The 18,547-nt window shown below is 27.9% G+C and overlaps 1 protein-coding gene and 1 long non-coding RNA gene across 3 annotated transcripts; one reads left to right on the forward strand and one right to left on the reverse strand.

Moving 5' to 3' along the window:
• Positions 1 to 435: 435 nt before the first annotated feature.
• On the reverse strand, positions 436 to 2,575 carry LOC124420327. The gene is made up of 2 exons (XR_006941122.1): positions 2,447 to 2,575; positions 436 to 477 (listed from the first exon to the last, which is right to left on the reverse strand). It is a non-coding gene; the product is annotated as an uncharacterized LOC124420327 (long non-coding RNA).
• On the forward strand, positions 2,533 to 15,114 carry LOC111674865 (ninjurin-A). Of its 2 annotated transcripts, XM_046952759.1 has the most exons (5): positions 2,533 to 2,883; positions 6,660 to 7,072; positions 14,132 to 14,201; positions 14,362 to 14,690; positions 14,767 to 15,114. In XM_046952759.1, the coding sequence occupies exons 2-5, from the start codon at positions 6,980 to 6,982 to the stop codon at positions 14,944 to 14,946; spliced, it is 672 nt and encodes a 223-aa protein (XP_046808715.1). In that variant the 5' UTR covers positions 2,533 to 2,883; positions 6,660 to 6,979; the 3' UTR covers positions 14,947 to 15,114. The 2 variants fall into 2 exon arrangements, with proteins under 2 accessions (XP_046808715.1, XP_023291309.2); XM_023435541.2 differs by lacking the exon at positions 2,533 to 2,883 and having other exon boundaries at positions 6,663 to 7,072; positions 14,311 to 14,690.
• The last annotated feature ends 3,433 nt before the right edge of the window (positions 15,115 to 18,547 follow it).

Genomic DNA, 18,547 nt, shown 5'->3' on the forward strand with positions numbered 1-18,547 from the left:
TATATAATTTGTTGCATAATATATTTTTAGAAAATGGCTAATTGGATAGATCGGTATAATTATTTTCACAGCTTTAAAAACGCGGTATTTTAAGGTTCCGATATGGCTGCAAATAACATTGACAGTTTTCACGCAATGACAGTCATTTAGGCATAATTTTAAAGCATTATGATTGCACTTTAATATGGTATATCATTTGTAGCATAATGTGTATTTTTACAAATTGGTCAATTTGATAGATAGACCTCGTTTACTCGTGCAGGTGATATTCCGACTGCATTTTTCCTGCTTTCAATATTTCTCCACTGGATATCACTGAGCGAATATGACCACACTGGAACAGCATTACTATCCACTGACCGACCAATCGTTTCATATATAGGTAACAAGCTTTCTTTATCCATACCCAAGTGGAAAAAGATGTAGTATTTTTGCCACAACTTGTAACACGAAGTGCTTCAAATTCGGGTAAAAAACCTATAAATTTTACATAAGCGTGTCATTGGGGTTATTACTATGTTTATATTATTGTATGTATATACAGTGGCAAGCAAAACTGGGTACATGTTTAGCCAATTACTAAAAAATGCAATAAAAATAAAGGAAAAATAATTAAGTTTTCAATTTAAAATATTTAGTAAAGCAATATAAAAAGAAAACAAAATTAAATTTATTATAATTAAATATTAATCTAAAGATTAAAATTTATTTATAAATAAATTCGAAGTATCCAGTTTTGCACGTTTAAAAATAAAATTGATTTTTAATATTTTGTGCAAAGTCCTTTTGCTTTTATGACACTTTTTATACGTTTAGGCGTACTTTCGACCAAGGTCTCAATGTTCCAGTGGGAAATACTAGACCACTCCGTTTGTGCTCTCGACCAAAGTTCTTCAAGATTTCTTAGTGCATTACCGAATTGCGCATATGTTTGCCATATGCTTCGGATCTCCATCCTGTTAGAGCATAACCTCTGACTCTGAATATTCACAGTCTTCCACAAAATCAGGAATATTGGATTGAAAATGCTCAAATAATCCTCCTTTTTCATTATAGAATCTAATTTTACTAAAGAATCGAGATTCTACCAAGTAAAACAAGGCCACACTATTAGACTACAACTCCCATGTTTCACCGTTTATTTTACTTGGTGCGTTTTTAAGTTTTCATAAGTGCGGTACCAGTAATATTCCTTGCCATCAGACTGAAAACGATTATCTTTCGTTTCATCGGACCATATAACTCTTTTCCAGTCATCAACACTTAAATTTGTATGCATATTGCTAAATTTAAGACAATGCTTCAAATTTTTTTCTGATCACGCTGGTGTTTTCTGCTTTACGGCTGAGATAAGGCCAATTCTACGAAGAGTTCTCCGACTGCCCATTTACTTAGGGGCTTATTTATGGCGACATGAGACTGTGTTTGGTGTTTTTACCTGTTTGGATGTCAATAAACGCTCCATAGTTCTGGCATCTCTCTCCAAAATCAAGCACGATCGACCTTTCTTAACTTCTGGTATGCTTATATTTTTTCTTTTTCGCACTTGTAGCATTCTTCGCTGGCAAATTCCTAACTTCTTGACAATTTGACGAGCACAGTAATTACTTTTTTGTTATTTCGACCATTTGGTTTTCCAATAAACTTGATATTTTTCTTATTAAAGCTAGACAAATATGACTGTTTGTTTTCATGTTTTCTGTTTGTTGTGTTGCTAGATTAATTAAATTTAAACTTGCAAAAGTGGATACTGACCTTTTTAATAAAATTGGCTAAAACTTGAGATAAAGTTTCAATATTCACGAATTTTCTATTGTTTTATTTTCTTATTCTTCTATTGCTTATTTTAAAACAAATATCCAATTTTTTTAATATTTTCTGGATTTTATTTTTTTTTAACATAATCTTGATTGATATGTATACATTTTTGCTCGCCACTGTATATTATGATTGAGAAATTAGAGGTTTATGGCTTTTATAATGATATGTGGGAACCGTACAATTTATAAGTTTAAAAAACATGTCTTTTCATAATACAAAATCGCTTAAATACAAATTTCTGAAATTGCATTATATGGGAGGTAGGGTTAAATATGGGTGAACCACCATAAAATTTGGTTTTGTGCTTACATAAAACTTATTTATGCTAACTTTTATCATGATATTAATATAAGTAAGATAATTATGGAATTAAAGTCATTTTCTGAAGACATAGTTTTCTAATGCAATTATAAATAGTACGATTCTTAATCTATTTGGATCCTTTCGGGTATTTAAATGTTCGTTTATTTTGTCTCACTGTGTAATTTTCGTTTTATCGCATTCGGTTTGAATACTCTAATGAAGACGTTCTTTGAATTTTTACAAATGTTTGTTTTTAATGTATGTATTTTTTTAAATAGTATTCAACTACATGTCTACACATTCTTATATTGTATGTACATACTTTGGGTAATGTATGTTTAACATGCCACCTTCTTTTTAGAGGAGAAGGAAAAAAATATTGCAAAAATAATTCTAGTTTTCTTGTGGACATTTACGAGTTCGTTACGCATTTTGTTAAACTAAAATTTATTTTACCATTCAAAAGTTGGCAGACTCTCTATAAGTGAACGTTTTCAAGAGACAGAAAGAAAATAATAAAATAAAATATATATAACGTGCGCAAAGTAGTATAAAACTAAAAAAACCTGTTCTGTACTAAAAAAAATTTACATAAATCTAAAAAAATAAACCCCAAAAATTACTCAAGTTTGTAATAATTATTAAAAGATTGGTAAAGCATTTTACAGATTTTCCATATAAATAATGTTAAAATAAATATTAGTCATTGTGTCTAAAGCGGGAAAACCCCCTTAAAATGATTTTAGTGATTTTTCTATGGTAACAATAATGTGAAATTTGGTAAAACAAACAAAGTTTGAAAATACTCAACAAAAGTACAATTTCTATCTAACTCTAGTTTATAAAAGTTATTTGAAATTAAATTATGACGAATATATATATGTACATATGTATGTGTGTATGTATGTAATACATATTTGATTTTCAAAAGTTTGTGTTTTTAATTCTCAGTTGTGTATATTTGTTGTTAATATGTTGTGGCTGGTCTTTTGTTTACACAATGTTTATATTCTGAAAAAGCACACTGTGATTTTATTTTATTGTTTTTACTATTTCTTTTTGTATATTTCTCTTTTAAAGATTTTTTATGCGATAATCTCATAAAAACACATATTTGAGCTCTCTTCTACTTGTTCTCAATATTTTAGGGGAATTTGAAAATATCAGTGGTTCCCAAATTCATATATTAGATATGAAATCCCTATCTTAAGTTTTAATTTTTAAACAAAAATGTACGTTAGGGGGCCAGGAATATTTGAACTATAACCCAATGATATAAAAATATGCATACACATCGGTCATTTATTACAGGACTTACATAAGCCAAATTGTTTTTTTTAGATATTAAAATTTATTAATGTTTATATTTGGTGAGCTTTAATTTCCTTTCTACTTTAATAGTTGTTAGTAATACTCTACTAGAAATGTTCAAATTTTATTTGATTTAACCCAAAATAAAATTAGAAATTGTTTAATTTGTACGGAAGTAAAATTGATTAGTTTATCAAAATGAAATTTTCTATTGATCCCTTTATAGTGCAACTCTGATTTTTATACCCTACACCACTTTAGTGGGGAGGGTATATTGGGTTTGCGCTGATGTTTGCAACGCACAATAATATTGGTCCTATACCCACAATCGGCTTAGAATCATTTTCTGATTTAGCTATGTCCGTCCATGTAAACCTTGTAATCAAACTACAGGCCGCCCAAATAGGGCTTTTAAATTCATAATTATGTTTAAGTTCTATACTAGTCTTGATGACCCAGATGTTCTTTTACGCGTTTTCGCGCAATTCAAAAAAAAAAAAAAACACAACATAGGACTTTTAAGAAAACAATTTTTATAATGAAATATTCTTCCCACTTTATGTACAAATTTTAAGATATAGTTCGAAATTTGACCAATTATAATGCCATGCAGCGGATGTTAGCATTACATCCATAACATTGGCGATATTAACCATTGTACCTTTTTTATGTATTTTATATTTCTATTGAATTTTATATTGTTTGCTATTATATTTTTAGATATTATTTATTTTTCACAATTATTTTAACACTGCGTTTGTTTAACAATTTATTTAATCCGATATAATACGAATAAACCATACAACTGATATAAAAATATTGGCGATACCAAAATATTTTTAATAGTAAACATATTTTACTTATATCTTAATCATTTTATGTGTAAACATGTAAAAACATACCATTTAATGGTTATTTGATAGTTTAAATGGTTCTAAATAATATAAAATGTTAACATAATTATCATTATTTAGGTATTTGTTGTAAAAATAATTATTTTTCAGAGAATTATTCTCAAATTTATAATTGTTATAAATATATAAATGTTTTCAGTAACTAAAATATTGATGAAATTCAATAAAAATAACAATTGTGGCTATGACAACAAAATATTGTTACAAGCAACATATAATAGTTGTCCTTACCATGTCGAACCATGTTTTTTCTCTGCGTGTATATATCTTAAAATTGTTATCAATTGTTTGGTTAAGACAACAAAATATTGTTACAAAAAACATATAATATTTGTCCTAACCATGCCGAACCATGTTTTTTCTCTGCGTGTAGATATCTTCGAAATTATAATAAATTTAGGATGTTCATTTTTTAAAAACTCAGTTCAAAATTTAGTTTTTAAAGTTTAGATAATCTTGTAATGCTCATATTGCAAATTTTACTGAAAAAGTCGAAATCTAATTTTCATAACACAAATATTTCGGAGTAAAAATTTAGTGTTTTTTTTATTAAAAATAGATTAATAGTGATTCCCACGACATTATTTATTTTATATAAAAACATATATTGAGAACATCTGTTTAAGAGTAAAAAGAGCAAATAGAAATATCGCATTATTAAATGATCTGCATATACAGTCACACAGAAAATATTACGTACCCCTCATAAATGTACCGTACCGCTCATAATTGGAATAAAATAAAAAAAGTATTTATTTAAAAGTTTATATTATCAAACAAAAACATTTATTTCATTATTTAAAATAGATTAGAATACCTTTAAATTATAAAAAACACAAAAAACGCATTTTCGCAACACAGATAATTATACGTACGATAAAAAAAAATAATTTATATTAATATTTGAATTATATACATTATGTGTTTAGTACTTGGTTGGGCCTCCCTTTGCCTCAACCACCGACTTCAACCGATTATTCATAGAAAACACAAGTTTTTTTGTAGTTTCACTATTTATTTGGCTCCATTCGTATTTTAGGCCCTCCTTCAGTTCTTGTTTGTTCCTGAATGATTTTTTCCTTATGCGACGTTCTAATTCATCCCACAGATGTTCTATTGGGTTGAGGTCTGGCGATTGGGGAGGCGAATGGAGCTGTTTCGGTACGTTGTAAAGTAGCCACTCCTTCACAAGATGCGAAGTGTGCTTAGGGTCGTTGTCTTGTTGGAAATACCAGGTACCACTGAGACCCAAATTGGTTGCCGATTCCTTCAAACTACTTTTAAGAATGTCAAGGTATACAAAACGATCCATAGTTGTTTCCACAAATTGTAGTTTTCCCACTCCACTCGCCGACATACAGCCCCAAACCATTACCGAACCACCGCCATGTTTAACGGTGGGAATAAGGTTTTTCGGCTGCAACTCTGTATTTTTTTTACGCCAAATTTTTTGTTTGCCATCGCATCCGAATAAATTATATTTACTTTCGTCACTAAATAACACATTTGCCCAGAAATCTGTGGGTTTGTCCATATATTTTAGTGCGAAATCCAACCGCTTTTTTCTATTTATTTCATTGATAAACGGTTTTTTTCTGGGCACGCGGCTACGGAATCCATTTTTTCTCAAAACGCTTCGAACTGTTTCAGAATGCACATTGATATTATGATCATTCTCCAAAGTATTTCTTATTTCTACGGCTGTAATTTTAGGATTTTTATCCACAACATTTTTAATATACCGGGCAACTCTTGGAGAAATTTTGGGTGGACGGCCAGTTTTAGCTTTGCTTGCTAATGAATTCTTCTCAGAAAAATGTTTTAATATTGTTTGCACAGTTGACTTAGCACGCCCGATAGTCTTAGCGATTGAGTTCAACGAATTTCCTTCTTTTCTGAGTTTAACTATTAGTTCCCGCACTTCAATGCTAACGTCTTTAGTTTTTCGTCCCATTTTTGCAATCTATAATTTTAACTCTTTTTAAATTACTTAAAATTTCGCCAATCTACGTACAAATGAAGCCTGAAGCATTTTAATGTAATTACAAAAAAAAAAAAAAAATACCGTTAATTTACAGCGCCACAAAGCATCGTACGTACAATTTTCTGTGTTGCCATATGTGTTTTTTGCGTTTAGACGCTTAAAACGCATAGTAAATATGATTTTTTTATTTGATTAAGTAAATGGTAAATATACCTGCAAATTAATTGAAAAAAAAATAATTTAAAATCGCTAATTACTTCATATACAGCATTTTATGGGGGGTACGTATAATTATCTGTGTGACTGTATGTGATTCGGACATTTAGTCTCAGCATTCAACACACAGCATCAACAATTCAGTTAGCAAAGATTGTTAATACCGTCAATACGTTAAACGGTGCAGATAATATTTAAGATTTTTATTAAAATAAAAATAAACAACAAAAGTTTATAATAAATAAATACTTAATAATATTTATAAAAAAAAACAAAGAAAAGAAAATCTAACAACACAAACAAATAATAATCGTGATAAGAAACCATTGGGGCATTTTAAAGCGAAAGTCTATACAAACTTTATGTGAAAGTCCATAAATATTTTAGAATTTTAACAATTCAAGCGAATTTTATACACTCGAATAACAACATGACAACAGATCATCATCCACACACATCTTTACAAATGGACAACAACAATTTAAGTCAAGAAATGGAGGATCTAACAGATAAAAATGATCATGTAAGTTGTAAATTCTTTCAATACTATAAATATTAAGTTATTTATTCTCAGTCACTGCAATTATTTAAGAGTTTATTATATTCAATAGAAAAAAGTAAATAAGTATTTATAAATTCATCAGTTCATACCTTTTTAATACTGACAGCTTTAAATAAATGATTTTTTTTTATATTTTGGTATATAAAAATCATTTTATTTTTTTAAATGCAGTCAGTTTTAAAAAACACATTAACATTTATTAAGAAAATAATCAAATGCTGGCGTACTTATTTATGTATAAATTTATTTTACTTAGTTAAAAAAATATTTTTATGAATTTTGACCAGATTGATAAGAATATTAATAATTTTTTTTAAATATTTGGAAAATTATTTTTTATTAAATTCGTTTGTTTTTTTAACAACTAAAAAACGGACCTGAAGTCAATAATAATTAAATCCTTTCCCGTTTTAGTTAAATTTTCATTATTATTTGTAAATCTAATATACATAGACCGACTCACAAGAAAAGGTGCTTCAGTTACCCTTTCTTATTGCAGTCTAGCTCAACTTCAAAGCGTTTTTATTATACCCTACACCACTATGGTGGGGCGGGTATTATACGTTTGTGCTGATGTTTGTAACATACAAAAATATTGGTCCAATACCCACCTTAAAGTATACCGATCGATTCAGAATCATTTTTTGAGTCGATTAAGACATGTCCGTCCGTCCGGCTGGCTGGCTGTCCATGTAAACTTTGTGCGCTAGGTACAGGCCGCAATTTTCAAGATAATTTGATGAATTTGGACCAAGCATGTTTTTTGGCACAGAGGCGAAGCCTATTGAAAATGGTTGAAATCGGTCCATTATTTCACCTAGCCCCCATACAACCGTACCTCCCGATTTGTACTTTTTATGCCATAATTACGTCAAATATTCTATTATCTCTCTGAAAATTGGCACATATAAGTTCTATATAAGTATAAATGACACTGCAGATTTTGTATCGTAATGAAATTTAACAAAACTAACTGTTATTTAAAAATATATCCTTTCCCAAATTTACCGAGGATCGGCCCATATTTGACCTATATAAAGCCTCATTTAGAAATTTTAGTTTTTTTTTTTTAAAAAATAACTTAAATATTTTGGAATTATGGTAATATTCAACGTAAAAGTTTCTTTAAAAAAATACAAATTTTAAAAATATACTCATGGTGTAGGGTATTATATGGTCGGCCATGCCCGACTATACTTTCCTACTTGTTTATAACTTCGTATGAAGGTTATGTATATAGATAAGTTTGTTATAATGTCCTTCATAGATGTATGTTTGCCTGTCTGTATGTACTTAGATATCAATATCATGAAGATCAATAATATCTTCGAAATTGATATCTTTAATATTTTAAATGAATGTATGGATGTGGAAATTAAAAAAAAAGATATTCGGAAGACCTTTCATCTGAATAATTTCGTTAAAATAATTGATTTCTGATTTTCAAATAATTAATCAGGTAAATAATAAATTTGCTTCATTAGAAATTCCATTACAATGGAAAATCCATTTAAAAAATTACTTTATAATAAATTATATACAAATGAAATTAATTCAAAAAATTTAAAATTTAATTTTAATTAAGAACAATTTAATTATTAGCATTACTAGTATATTTTAAAACCTTAATTAAATGTATAATTAGAATGTAATTCAATGTGTTATTCATTATAGGTGGAAACAATTATTTATTTATGTTAATTTCCTTTGAATTTTAGTGCATTAAGTCAAAAACCTGACTTAATAGAAGAAACAGGAGGTTTATGATTTTTATATTAATATCTTTAATTATAACATTTCTTAAAGTAAAATTTCATTGCAGTATTATTAAACGATAAAAATACAAAAACTTTACACAATAATAAAACTGAAATAATCTAACACTGACTAAAATTTGTTGTACATAATTTAAATATTAATATGTACATACTTAGTTCAAAAACCTCTGAAAATTATTGACACTCACGCTTTTTATTCTTCCAATTTATGGAGTTAATAATATCGAAAATTTGCATTTCAAATAAAGATACAATATTCAATAATATTGTGTATTTGGGTTCATATTACAGAATTTACAAAATGTACCATTTGAAGAAGGAAAATGTACCAAAAAATCACTTCTGATAGATTCTCATTTAATTTTTTTACTTGTTTTTGATTTTCCTCATTTTTATATTTTTTGTATGAAAAATTTTCGGTTTAATTTCCCATTAGCTCATATCATATCATATCTTACACTCCCGCTCAATTAAATAGGTTCACTGTTTTGTTTACATTTAAATTAATGTTTTACAAAAACTAATGGACTATTTAGTAATATTAAAATTTTAAATAATAACATGATATCTTAGGTATCACTAGTGAGACAAAAATTAGCGCAATACCTATAATACCAATACAATAGCGGATTTTTAAATTTTTTTCTAACATACTTATATAACTTACTTGATTAGGTTCAATCAAAATAAAATCAGTATACTGCTGGCAGTGAATAAAATCCATTCATACTCTAATGTCTGGGAATATAGACAATATATTTTTTAACAAATAGGTTGCAGTAAGCCATTAACTAATTAATAAAATGGCAAAATTCAAGCGTTCACAGGAATTTGCAAAAAAAAAAAAAATTGAGCAAATTCAGAATGTTATTAGCAATTTTATAAGAAAACAAATGGAATATTAGGAAAACATAAATGGAACTGCATATAGAGTAAAAACAAAAGCGAACAGAAGAGATTTCATAAAATTTTCTTCTAAGTCTAATGATTCTGTAGCAAAAATTAGAGAAAAAGTGGGTGTTACAGCAAGGTTAGCTACAGTAAAACGAATTGTAAGAGCCAAGGCTGTAGAAATATTAAAAAATTAATTATAACCACTCCAATTGCTACTCGTAAAGAGAAATTATCTTCAGTTTGCACGTGAACAAAGGTTTCATTGTTTTTTCGGATGAAAAGATTTTTAATTTAAAAGGTCCAGATCGATATAATCATTATTTTTATGATTTTTGAAATGAAGAGCTCTACCTGAGTCGTTTGCATTGCTGTTGAGAATGTGGGATCTAGTGGGGGGCAATTTTGTATTATGAAACACGTGAGCTTAAATTTCTTTCATATAGTAAGAATTGTAATAATTGTAATGCCATAAGGGAAACAGCTTTTTCACATTTTCGAATATCTTTAAACCATTGCCAGGGCTGTAAAAGGGTGGATTCGAAGCTAAAATGTAAAAATTTTGGAATGGCCTCAATAATATTTTCATCTATTTATTATCGAAAAATTTTCGGGTATTCATGTGTATAGGTCGGGCAGACAGTATGACACAAAAGAAGTCTAAATTGAAGGAACTAAAAAAGCTTGGGCCGAAATTTCCTTGCCATTACTTAAGAATCTTTATAACTCTTTATCACATCGAAATTTCGGAGTTATATCAAGTAACGGCGGATATGTTCCTTAGTAAATCTTTTCTAAAACCTTGCAAAAATGTTTATAAAAATAAAAAAATGCAATTTGTTATTTTTTGTCAATTAAAGATGACGAACTTATTCAAATGAGCCTAAAAAGTATTGTTCATAAACGTAGTATTTTAGAAAAAAATATTAAAAATCGGTTATTAAGTATTGCACTAATGTTTGTCTATTTAGTAATATATAAGACATCATGGTATTAATTAAAATTTTAATATAACCAATTAGTCCATTATTTTTTGCAAAAAATTAATTTGAATGCAAACAAAACAGTGAACCTATTTAAGTGAGCGGGAGTGTATATAACGTAAAAGTACTAAAATCAGGGCCGTGTAAAATATATATTTTTGTTTCTATATTGATATTGTTAAAATTAGAATAGAGCGATGAGATAGTGACGTTGTAAAATCTGACAACCATGTATACGTAGCTTTAGTACCTGACCTAGCAAAAAAAGAACTTCCAAAGAAGCGAAAGGAAGTAGAATTTGCTACATGGAAGTACTTAAAAAAACCTGAAGAAGTTATCATTTGCCATAGGAGGGATATTCCTTTTTATTTGATTTCAAATTCACTACATCTGAAGTCATTCTCATATTAACATAAATAAATTACACGCATTAATCAATTAACTCCATTTTAAAATTCGTAAAATTCAAAAAAGTTCAGTACAAAAAAAAATTTACATTCAATTAAAAAAATGGATTCTTTTCGCTTCTTTAGATGTCAATAAACATCACTTCCACAGAAAGTAAAAAAAATCACTTAGTGCTACTTTTGAAGTGGTAATAAATGTTATTCTTTTGGATGTATTTCGTTATTTTTGCTAGTTGAATAACAAAATACACAAAATACACACCAATAGCTTATTTTGTGCTAGTAAATTAACAATGTTTTTTATATATTTTAAAAATTGGCTCAATTTTTACTTTTTTGTCCTCAGGTTAAATAGAAAATTATAATATTTAAAAAAATATAATATAATAGGTATATGTAATAAATCTAAAAAGTTTTCTTAATGTACTAGAAAAAGTACTAACAATATGTAATTTTTAAAAATACGAAACAGGTGTCTGCTAATTTTAAGATATAAATATTTATAAAAAATCCTAATATGGTTAATATTTAAAAAGTTATAAAGCGACAAAAACGTAAATTTGTTACAGATTTAACATCTTAAAAGCACGCATCTGCTCCTTTTAATAGTAGATAGATGTATTTAAAATTTTTCTTGATTCACTAATATACAAATTTCAAAATTCCTCCTTAGTGGATCCACATAACTAAAAAGACATCTACTGTAAAAAATTTATTTTGTGCTGCGCGACGATAAATCAGTCATTCAGTAACGCGACTCTTTTAAACATTTTTTTCTATTGTTAAATGGTAATTTAAATCTAATCGTTTCGATATGATGTTATTAAGCAATATTTTCTATACCGGATTTGTACAGTTATAATTAAAAATAATTTTTCTCAAAGCATACGATTAACCCAATTTGATAAAAATTTCCAGCTGCTTCAGCGGCTAATTCTTTACATAATTTACACATATTGTAATTATGTTTCAAAATGCGCATGCAGTTCTATAAAAGGATCTGTTGTATTTACGTATCGTAAATAAAGTATGCGAAATATTTACTATTCTGATCATGTAAAAAACTTATATAAATAAATGTTTTTTTTTTGTTTTTTGAGAGAATAGATTTGTCATTTTAAAATATGAAGATGTAATGATTAACTTTTATATAAAATTCGAACGAATATGAGAGTGCTTACAATACAACATTGTCTGATAAATATACATAAGGTCATTGGATAATTTAACATATGACTAATGTTATTAAATACCCGAAATACAATTTTTATTTATATGTATATGTATGTTTGAAGGTGATTTTTTTTAATTCGAAATACATTGTTAAAATTAAGGTAGAAATTTTGAATGATCTTTTTTAAATCTTATAAAAAAGTCATAAAAATTACACTTTCATACTTTGAAAAATTGAGTTTTTGAACTGGAAAATTATATAACTTTTTGATAGTGTACGCAAAAGTAGAAACCCTAACATGTATATATTCATACATATGTATGAACTAAAAACAATTAGGTACAGGTACGTTTATAAATATTAATGTCGACTATTAATTTGATGTTTAATTAGCATTATATATCAGTTATTTTTATTTCTGGAATAAAATTCAGTTTTTAAAAATATTCTTGTTTGAATTCTTAAAGCTTTGATACACTGTTGTCAGATCTTACAATGTTGGCAGAAAAATAATAATTATTGTTTTGCAACGTTGTCAAAAAATGTACACTTCCGCTCACTTAAATAGGTTCACTGTTTCGTTTACATTGAAATTATTATTTTTTTCAAAAAATAATGGACTAATTGGTTATATTAATATTTTATTTAATAACTTCATTGATATCTAATGTACCACTAGATAAACACACATTAGTTCAAAACCTAATAACCGATTTTTTATAATTTACTAAAACAACGCGTTTTTGAAAAATATTTTTTTGATCATTTGAATAGGTTCATAATTTTTAAATGGCAAAAACAACAACAAAATGCATTTTTATGAAAATTTTCTACAAGTTTCAAAAAAGAAATATCAGCCGAAAATTTGAAGTGATAAAGAGTTATAAAGATTCTTTTGTAATGGCAAGGAAATTTCGGCCCAAGCCTTATTAGTACCTTTAATTTAGGCTTATTTTGTGTCATACTGTCAGCCAGATCAATACAGTTTACTCTCCACTCCAAAATTTTTTATATTCTGGCATCAAACTCATTTTTTTACAGCCCAGGCGGTTTGGATTGGTACATTTTATTTTCGAAATACCCACGGCAAGAATTCATAGATATCAGAAAATGTGAACAAATTTCTAATATGGTATTACAATTCTTAATAGATAAAAGAAATTGAAGCTCACATGTTTCATAAATTGCTCCCCACTACATTCCACGCCCACAATAGCTATGCAGACAACTTGGGTACAGCTCTTGCTTTCAGAAATCATAAATATAATGATTATATCGATCTTGACTTTCTTCACTAAATTTACATTTATTTTGCTTTTAAATAAAATATAGCTAAAAAAATATTAAAAATCTGCTATCAGGCGTATGTAATAAAATATAATATCGATCATGTAATAATATAATAAATGACAACGTAGTTCGACAAGTAGTGCGCCAGTATATAGTAATTTTCACTAACGTCTAACCACTTACTTGGCACTTATTAGTCTTTCGGAACGAACATACACTTTGAGACTGATGATTGACTTTCCAATAGGAAATGTTAAAACACCTGGGTAGTTCGGGTCGTTCCCCGAACTGATGAGTTTATATTAAGTTCGATTATATTAATATGTATGACGGTGACGCATCTGCTCTGGAGTTAAAATTAACTTTTTCTAGATTACTTTTTAGTTTAGTTGTATATATTAATATTTTTAAATCATATTAAATTCTTGTATATATTACAAATAAAATACTTATTGGATTTATGATTACTTATATTCATTTATAATTTTTATTTGCAGCAACACGATTTATATCCACCTTCAGAAATTGATGATATTGATGGTCGCATACCACGCATTCCAAGAGCAGGTAAGAAACATTTATAACTGTTATGTAATGCTAGTACCCTATCCCATTGCCTTTTTATTTATAATTTTCTTTATTTTGCTTTATGTCCCAATTTACTTAAATAATTCAGTTCCTGAAACTGATGACGACGATGAATATGATGATCGACCAAATTTTATAGGTCCACGTATGGGTGTCGATGATGGTCTATTGCCAAACGATGAACATGGTGTTGTAGCAAATCATCATCCTGTAAAGCCACCCACTAGACGCCCCAGCTTTGCTTTTCCCGGTTATGATGGTACCGGTTTTGTAAATATTAATGGCGTTGAAACCCCCATTCCCGACATAAATGCTTATCAACACAAAAAGACTTTGGCACAAGGAATGATGGATCTGGCATTATTATCAGCCAATGCCAATCAATTGCGTTATGTGCTGGAGTCCTATGACCGACATCCCTACTATTATGCCAGTTTAATTTTTATTTCTTTAAGCATTATTTTCCAAGTAAGTCATTCTTAAGACATTTTATAGCTGTTAAAGCATAACCTCATTAAATTTTTTTTATTATATGTATTTTCAGATCGTAGTTGGAGTTGGTTTAATACTCAATAGTAAATACAACGTTAAAAACGAAAAGGAAATTTGTCGTGCTAATAAAGTCAATAATTATACAGTTATTGGTATTTTTATTGTTACGGTAGTAAATGTTTTTATATCCGCCTTTGGTGTGGCCGATCCTCAATCAGAACGGAATACATAAAATCTTTAAGAATATTTTAAATTTAAGTAGTTTTTAAGTCTATCTCACAAAACCCTTTTTGAATCCCATCGAATGAAATTATTTTTTTTATTAAATGTTAATTTATGAATATATGTAAATATTTATTGATATAAATAAATATTTATTAAAATGCGCTTAAGAAAACAATTATAACCTATTAATATCTTTATGAATACGGGGTTTGAGGTCTAACATTTACACTATATACTAAGGTTTAATACTAGTTGTAATTCAGGCTAATGAACAAATATCGCGTCATGGTTTTTATCTCTTAAGGATGGTCAGACATGTGCTTTCGACAAAGTTATTTCTCACCACACAAGTTTAATGCACTACCTCGTGTAAAATTCTACTATTGTGAATAAAAAAATTGTGGATAATTCAGAAATTTCAGAATTATTTTTTACTTTTTATTTTATGTTTCGTAACACGCAAGACCAATAATTTAAACAAATTAAATTTCTATTTATCTAATATTGGTAAAAACATGAATTATACATTGAACGTTTACAACAAATAATCGATCTCAATCGCCTTTGTCGCAAAACGCAAAGTGATTTCGCTAAACAGATCAATGCCAAATTAATACCGAAATATTTTAAGGATTTTTCTGTATGTTTTTCTCATCTTATATAGTAATAGCGTAGATTCTGTCACAAGTGGTGGGAACACATTATTTTGTTCGATTGCGAGAGTACCAAACCATTTTTTAGGCTTAAATATTTTGGTTTCTAGTATATGTTTTCCTCATCTTATATAGTAATAGCATGGATTCAGTCACAAGTGCGAACACATTATTTTATTCCATTCCGAGAATACCAAACCCTTTTTTAGGCTTAAATATTTTGATTTGTAGTATAAATACAAAGAAAACTTACAACTAAAAATTGTATTAAATAAATAAAATTAATCCCTAAGAACACAGCAAAAAAAGTGAGGAAATATAAGTAGAATATTCACCACAAATAACATACTAGAAGTACTTCCAATTTTGGTGAAAACCTATAAAGTAAACATTAGCGTTTCATTGAAGGGATGTTCTTCAATTTTGATAACTGTGAACTAAATCTAATCTTATTTTTAGAGGCAGTAAAAATTCGATATTCAATGACATTCTTATGTCATTGGTTTTACCTCGATATCTTATTTGTTGGGTTTTTTTCTACATCTCTTTTCACACTTTAAATTGGGTTTTCAATTGTAAGGAAATATTTGGTTTAAAAAAGTTTAAAATTTTCTAATCGCGTTTTTGGATGTGATTAATTAAGATGTCGTCTGTAAAGTATAATATCAACTCATATGTACATTAGACCGACTCACTTTGAATGGAAAGCAAAAAGGCGTTTTTGTTACCCCTCTCCTTACCTTTCTTTGTTTTATGATGATTCCCAAAATATTTTAATTCTAGCGCTGACCGTTCATGAGCTGGACCAAATTAAAAAAAGTATTTTGGAAATATTTTTCAATTTTTTGTTTTGTTTCGAAACAAAAGATCGTTTCGTATCGTTTTTAAGTGGTTTTAAAGCCGCGTCCATGGATGTATTAGTCATAAATAATCGTCTGCTCATAATTGTCATATTCCAAAATATTAAAAATTTTTAGGTTTTTTTGACATACAAAAATACAAATGATACGAACGGCCATCGATAGACTTGAAATATTTTGGTAACAAAGATTATTTGAAGGTGGGTAAAATATTGAATTTAACATGAAACATCGTGTACCTCATACGATATTTTCTTGAAAACTGTCCAGCTCACGAACGGACAAAACTTAACCGAAAATATTTTAAGTAACATCATATTACATTACAGAGAATATTTTGAGGGGGGTAACTCAAGCACCAGTTTTTGTGAGCCGGTCTAATGTACATATATTTCACTGGGAAAAAAGTACCAAGAAGGGAAAAAACGGGAAATTTAATTTTATTCATACACATTGGCCATTTTTTTTAAATTTTAAAAATTAGTTTATTTACCCACACAAAATAAACTGTTGGTATATTATTTTGTACTTTTTAAAATCAGTATTTTTCTGGAACAAATGAATGCAGATTTGAATTGTTTGAGTTTTATCTGTGATATATAGATTTTAATACGGAATATTGCGTAAACTAAATTCTCGAAAAAGTATATTCCTAAGCGAAAAGGGGAAAACATGTATTCTTTTTTAGTACTTTCCACTTAGGTAAAATTTAGTCCACTTTTGGTAGTTTTCCTTTCTTCAAATGATACTCTTTGTATGTTCTTTAATATGAATTCAAAACACATGATTATTAAACATACATGGTCCTCATTGAATAAGATTCTTTAAGAGAGAACTTTTTAGTACTTTTTATCTCATAAATGGTACTTTTTTAATTTTCTAAAATATTCAACCTAGGAACATTAATTTTAACATACATGGCCTTGAATGAATAATATTCTGTATGTGGAAACTATTTGGTACTTTTCTATTCTTCAAATGCTATCTTTTAGATTCTTTATAATGGTTAACCAGAACACACGGCCCTTATTAAATGAGAATTTATTGACAGAGATTTTTGTACTTTTTCGTTTTTCCTGTGGTACTTTTTGATATTTTTACGATATTGAACATAGATATTGAAAATAAAATTTAAAATGTAGGGACCTTAGTGAAGAATCTACTGAAAGGGACTTTTGGGACTTTTTCATTCATTAAAATTATATTTTTTGAATGGTATATAATGTTGAACACAGAAACATACAACTTTTGATTAAATGATAATTTATTAAAGGTATTTTATAGTACTTTTTTTTCAAATAGTACTTTCTAAATTTTCTATAATGTGGAAGCTAAATGAATGAAACCAAACATACAATCTTTTTAATGAATGTGAATTTAATCACGTGATATTGAACGTATAAAACTGAAACATTAAAAAAATGTTTTACGAATTTAAATTTTCTATAAAAGTATGTATGAATACAATTTAAGTTAGGGTATGCTTTTATGAACATAAAACCCTCGAGCAAATTTAGCCTCCATATAAAACCTATTTTTAAAGACCTGTTTCAGTAAATTTCTCAAATATTTCGAAATAAAGGCATAGATGTCAAAACTGTTATACAAAATCATATTTAAAAAATTGTTTGGCATTTGGTTTAGTTTATATGTCATTTAATTGCACATCTAAGCTTATTTTTCAAGAATCTGAAAGGAATATTTTCATATGGGAATTAAGAAAAACAAAAAATAAACTTCATTAATTGATCAAAGAAATCTGGTAACATAATGTAAATTGAAAAATTGAAGTCAATGTTATGGCTAACATATAGGATACAAATTTTTATTATTATTTTGCATTCACTTTCAGCAAGGACGTTGGTAAGACCTGGTTCACACTAGGAAACTTTTTATGGGAAACTTTTGATTTTTGTGTGTGAGAGAAAGAAAAAGAAATATCAACCATCTCTTTCTCTCACACACAAAATCAAAAGTTTCTCAACAAAAGTTTCCCAGTGTGAAACAGGTCTAATGTGACTTGGAATTCAATGAAACAAAAATAAAAGCGAAAACACATTTCTACATTGAAATTCGTAAATCATAAAAATGTCTG

This window comes from Lucilia cuprina, chromosome 5 (genome assembly GCF_022045245.1).
Source record: "Lucilia cuprina isolate Lc7/37 chromosome 5, ASM2204524v1, whole genome shotgun sequence".
NCBI classification, from domain to species: Eukaryota; Metazoa; Arthropoda; class Insecta; order Diptera; family Calliphoridae; genus Lucilia; species Lucilia cuprina.

Excerpts from the sequence above, each read along its gene's own strand:
- LOC111674865 (XM_023435541.2), top strand. The coding sequence starts at position 6,980 with ATGACAACAGATCATCATCCACACACATCTTTACAAATGGACAACAAC. Across the intron at positions 14,202-14,310 it reads ACCACGCATTCCAAGAGCAG|TTCCTGAAACTGATGACGAC; the intron begins GTAAGAAACATT and ends TAAATAATTCAG. Across the intron at positions 14,691-14,766 it reads CTTTAAGCATTATTTTCCAA|ATCGTAGTTGGAGTTGGTTT; the intron begins GTAAGTCATTCT and ends ATGTATTTTCAG.